The 5,716-nt window shown below is 39.2% G+C and overlaps 1 protein-coding gene across 1 annotated transcript; it reads right to left on the bottom strand.

The window, feature by feature from the left end:
• Positions 1-241: 241 nt before the first annotated feature.
• On the bottom strand, positions 242-2,976 carry LOC136530813 (uncharacterized). The gene is made up of 3 exons (XM_066523531.1): positions 2,899-2,976; positions 1,304-1,672; positions 242-382 (listed from the first exon to the last, which is right to left on the bottom strand). Exons 1-3 carry the CDS (start codon positions 2,974-2,976, stop codon positions 242-244), a joined length of 588 nt encoding a protein of 195 aa, XP_066379628.1.
• Positions 2,977-5,716: the final 2,740 nt, after the last annotated feature.

Below are 5,716 nucleotides of genomic sequence, written 5' to 3'. Positions count from 1 at the left end.
GGGCTACATATAGATGATGTCCAAATGGTCCGGCATCGATACATTCAAAAGCATTACCATCTCATCTCAACAGTTCAAGTCTCAGTCAAGATGAGTAAAGTACCAGCATGCATCATTGAGTCATATTATAGCTAAAACTAAAGCTAAAAGATTAGAGTCACTACTAGTTAATGTGCAAAAGCACAACTCTACAAAAGAAGAAACCACCATCACATCCATATTTTGCAACTAAACACAACCATCACATTATCGATGCATGATCGCCATTGTTGTCGGAACCTTGTTTGTTGTCAACGTTTGCAACATGAAGATCCCCATTGGTGTGGCCAACATCATTAGTATTGTTGGCAGATTCTGAGGCAGCATGAGAAGACCCAGTTGCCTGAATGTGAACAAAGTTACAGTAAGTGGAATGCAGAAAAGTGAAGGATCCACAACGCTTTCATCTTGAAATGCACAACAAGGCTATTAGGATTTGTGTGATAATATACCCATGTGAGCCTACAACAGTGTGCTTCCCATAACTGAATTTTGCATAGTACTAAATTGATCTATCAAAGTACATTACCATCCCACTAGAGAAGTCAATCATGCATACAAATGTCAGCTCGATGCCCCCATAGCAAAAACATCATATGACATCACTGACATGAGAATAAGGCAGAGCAACATGTCGATAAAATGCTTGCGATGCCTTGAAGGTTAATTACCACTTCAATACATCTCCCAAAAAAATATAATGCTCATGTGCATGTTCCAAATCAAGTAGCCAAACATCTCCTCCTTATCTAGAGGTACAAGCCAGTACCAACTAAATAATGCCAGGAACCATCTAAAGTATCAGTACCCAAAAGACAGAAGCAGCAGCCAAAAAGAGAAACAAGAGAATCAAGGTGTGAAATATTACAACCAACATAAGGCCACTTTTTCACTGCAATATTCATGCAGATTTACTGCAGTAGCTATACAACAATCAACATGAGGCCACTTCCTCACTGCTGCACTGTGTGTTGACATTCTGAATAGTACCCCACAAAATACTAATCAGATTCTACTTCCTTTCCATATTAAAATCTCTAAGTGATGGATATGACAGCTACAAAACATGTTCATGGTGGAATGAAGATATACTCACAATTGCTTGTGTAGCGGACAAGTGTCGTAACGCTTCTTCTAGTACAACCCTTCCTGTCTCCTGGTAAAGGTTCTACAAGTGTATTGTAAGCACAGATATTTCAAATTTAAATCATTAGATAATTCACATATAATACTGGTGAATTATTTACAAGAGCATTGCACATACCAGTACCAAGCCTACAAGAACTTTGTTTTGCTGCAGTGCGTTGTCCTTATCACGATTCTCTCGTTGTAGCCTTCCATTTGCATGACGTAGCTCTTTCATTTCTCGAGACATGTTTTGCATAGTCACTAAATTTGATGGACGCACACCTATTTCCCTTCTGGCTGCCCTGACATCTGAAGACTTAACCGCACCATTTGCTATGGCAAGACGCCCATGCTTTCTTGGGGCACCACTAGACACATCATATAGCGCCTTTCCATTCAAATATTGTTGTTGCTCAACCTCATGCCCATTCACTTCCATGTCTGCACCGTCTCCATCCTCTTCGTTTGCACATTCTATCCTCTTAACAGCAGCAAGGTAGTCATCCTACAAAGACCCAGTTCCAGCACTAGTTAGAAACCTAGTTCCTAAAAATTGAAGATAGCTACTGTCTGTATCTATTTGCTTGCAGGTAGCTAGCAGCATGGCAGCAGGTCCAGCACTAGTTGCAACAGGTTCCAACCAGATCTTGAACTAGTTAGAACTCAGTTTGCACTAGTTAGAAACCCAGTTTGACTAGACCCTGGCAGCAACAAGTTTCAATCAGACCCAGTTTGAACTGGTCAGATCTAGTTCATACATATTAGTTTAGCAAAAGAAAATATACATCTTGAAAGCTGTACAACACAAACCAGGTTCAGGACATGACAAGCCCAAGAGCAAAAAGAAACCCCAAAAGAACAGAATAGGCTCATTGAGCGCTGCCTTATCACCCACCTCGCTTTGCTTAGCAGCATCACTTTGTACTTTGGCAACAGCTTAATTGAGCACAGCATATATACAGTTCCTATTTCATGCTTAAAATCCACACACCAAAGGAGCAAGCAGCAAGAAGAACTCAAAGAAGAAAGTGCCATAGCAGACCATTTGAACAGCTAATAAATCTTATCAAATCAAATACGCCTGCCAGAGCCCAAATCTAGTGGTAGAAATTGTCGTAGATTGCACTAATCTGCAAAAGCTGGAAGGAAAGACGATGCTTTGGTGGGATCAAGATTCAAGAGGTAAGCCAGAAAGCCACCAACAACCTTTCAAACAACAATTCACCAAGAGGAAAGGCACATCACCAGCAAGGAAGTTTAGTTAGCTTCTTCCAAACGTCATATATTAAAAAAATGGAGGAAGTACAAAGATTAACTAGGACCACATATAGTTAGACACATGTCAGCTTAGCAAGGAAATGTACATCTTGAAAGCTGTACAACACAAACTAGGTTTAGGACAGGACAAGCCCAAGAGCTAAAAGAAAACCCCTAAGGAACAAAATAGGCTCATTGAGAACCCGGAGGCATATAGTTGCTATGGAATCTGCCAAAATTTTCTGGGTACATTCAGTGCCAATGTCCTAATGGAACATATGGAAGTCCATCCACAAAAGATGGTTGTGTTACTACAAAAAGAAGAATTCCTACATAGGATTAGGTGAGATATGGCCCCCCTTTTTATCTTTAAGGGGGCAGTAATATCTTCAAGTAAACTCAACACCACTCGAAGTAGTATACACCCTAGAACTATACAAGAAGAAATTTTTAGCACACATGTCACATACATACCATGCGTTTCTGTGCTTTGTGGCTACTGATTGAACCACATCCACCATTGCTATCTAGGCTTTTCATGCCAGATTTCATCTCAGCAAATGTATTAATAGGGGTTGCTTTCTGTGGTCCAAAGTTAGCTTCCTAAAAAATAGTAAATTTTCCAATGAGATATGAATATACAATAGGCTACTAAGTTCCTAAAAAGACATTAAAGAATAAAGAATATACACGTGCATACCAATACTTGTTGTGTCTCTGTGAATGGTCTAGATCCTCCTCAGTTTTGAGCAATATCTTCATTACTTGAGCGAGATGTTTGCCCCCTCTTACGTTTGACCTTGTACTCATCTGAGCACCAATAAGCACAAAGGGGGAGCCACACCTCATCATTCAACCACTTGAGCTTTCCTTGCTTGTATTGCTCATACTCAAGGTCAATATGGCATGCTACTGCATCTTTGATTTCTATGTGTTTTATTTCCCTGTAGTACTCCTTGACAGCATCCACACGGACTTGATACATCATGTTCCTCACCCTTTTCTTCAAACAGGCTTCTAGAACATAGTCTGCATCTTGTTGATCTCCTACTGCAACTTGGAACAAACGCTGCATGTGTACAAAACCATGAACATAGGTTTCACATTGCATAGATTTTAGAAATTTCAAGTTTTAGATGTTGCTCAGAAATTTCAGATTGAACATAGGTATCTTACCCAAAATTCGGAAACCACTTTTTCTCCCCTTGTCATTTCCGTAGCCTTAGGATTTTTATGAAAATAATCAGCCCAATCCAGAGCTGGGCGCTTGAATTCATCACCGTTCTCATCCACCTCCACAATCACACCTGGATATTCTCTTCTAAGTATGACCCCAAGCTGAGTAGTGTATTTGTAAGGTGGTGGGTAGTAAATATAACTGAATTGCCTATAAATAAAGTAATAGGTCAGCACAAAAGGCTGCTAGGATATGGAAGTTCACAACAACTGCAGTAGAATTCATGCAAGTATTCGTACATGGAAGTTCACAGTGAACATGTAAGAGATAAGACTTTGGTGCAGGTTTACATAAATTTCAAAAAAAAGATCATATTATACGTACACACAAGTAGACAACCATCTAAGCACTAATGGTTGCTAAAATAGTTGAGTGTGATGAGTATCTTACTGCTTAATTAATCACCAATTAGTCACAGTCACTAGTCACAAAAAATATACTTTGTCCTAGTCCTGGACATCATCTACTTTATGCTAAGACACATCCTATCAGATTTATGACATGTTTGGTTCTTTAATTCCCATTTCCTTTTTTCTTTTGGCAAGAAATATATGATCCTTGCATAATCTCAATAATGATAGTAACAGGAAAATTGCATCTCCGGGCATCACTTGTTAGAAAACAAAACACTCATTTCAGATAGCTGATCAAATATGTATGCTTTATTTACTTTCCATGACATGCACTCTCTTGGTTCACATGTGTGTGGTTGATTTTCAATATACTAGCCGCTACACTGGAAAATCATGAGAAGTAGCTTAAGCTCCACTAGACTACAATAATCATGCTACTTCATCATGAAATAGAAAAAACTGCCAGAAAATGCAAAGTTAGTGTATCATGGCCATCTTGGACTATGATAACCTGGATTCATCCTATGCCACACATGACATATATGTTATTGACTCTATAATCTTGTATGAATGCCGTCATTTCAAAAGGAGTTGGCAATCCAATGGATGTGGTTTGCTAGACCGACCTTTTTTTCTAAATGTTTAAGAAGTTTGGTCTAAATCGGACAGAACAAATCAAGAAGCATGATTATTGCAGTCTAGTGGAGCTTAAGCTATTATTGATGGGAAAAGAAGGAATGTGCTACTTCTCTGTGATTTTCCAGTCTAGCAGCTAGTATTATATTGGAAATGAACCACAGACAAGTCAACCAAGAGGGAGCATGTCATAGAAAGTAAATGAAGTATACATGCTGTTGTCTCCTGCCGTCACCAGTGTTTGTTCTGTTACCTGTAGTGCCTCCAAATTCAGCTTTTGAGATGCTTAGGACAGATTAATCTATATTCTTTTGGAATTTAATTAGTATAAGATAAGACTTGAAGGTAGAAGCAAGCTAAAGTCATAGAACAGTGTTATGTGATCTATACAACATAAGTCTATGTGGGATCTACAGTCTGGTCAAATCAAATGGCTGAACATGCAGAGAAGAAAATATTGAGAAACTGCGCTACCTAGAATAGAATCATGTGCAGCTACCAAATTACTAGCACCAAAGATCAGGAGCCAACAAAGAATCAAGCAAGAAATGCACTCACTCATCACCACTTGGTTTAAGAGCCACTTTAACACCACGTGGAGGTTGTTTAAATTTTGTTCGGGACCTGCCTTCCTTCCTCTTTTCTTGGGTGGCTCTATTGGGGGAGCTTCAACAACTATTGTCCTTTGTAAGGCATCGCCTACAGTTCCATAACCTTCATTTGTTTGGGCTGCACTGCTGTTGGCTACACGGCGTGTGTGTCGAATGGAATGGACCATGGAACCGCCTGCACTTTCAGAACCATCATTCCTTTCGGCTGCACGAAAACTGGGCACACGTTTGTTGTGTGTACTGACCATCTGCAGTAGATACAATATGTTAGATCTATCTTAAAACAAATAGTGCATCAGACAATAAATTATTAGAGGGGCAGCAAACATGGAAACTGCGATATTAATAAAGGATTGGAGAGAAAACAACATGAATTCAGATTTAGTAATACTAAAGCACACATGCAAACTAATATATTAATAATAGTGGACTGTTGGCTGCATATTCAAAAACAG

Source organism: Miscanthus floridulus, unplaced genomic scaffold, assembly GCF_019320115.1.
Source record: "Miscanthus floridulus cultivar M001 unplaced genomic scaffold, ASM1932011v1 fs_212_1_2, whole genome shotgun sequence".
NCBI lineage: Eukaryota > Viridiplantae > Streptophyta > Magnoliopsida > Poales > Poaceae > Miscanthus > Miscanthus floridulus.
The sequence above is the reverse complement of the archived record's forward strand: the minus strand, read 5'-3'. Positions and strand labels throughout refer to the sequence as shown.

What these genes read in the sequence shown, in the direction of transcription:
- LOC136530813 (XM_066523531.1), bottom strand. Translation starts at nt 2,976, where the DNA reads ATGAAATCTGGCATGAAAAGCCTAGATAGCAATGGTGGATGTGGTTCA. An exon ending in ACAAAGCACAGAAACGCATG is followed by an intron (nt 1,673 to 2,898) that starts GTATGTATGTGA and finishes GGGTCTTTGTAG; the next exon opens with GATGACTACCTTGCTGCTGT. An exon ending in TTCTTGTAGGCTTGGTACTG is followed by an intron (nt 383 to 1,303) that starts GTATGTGCAATG and finishes GTTCACATTCAG; the next exon opens with GCAACTGGGTCTTCTCATGC.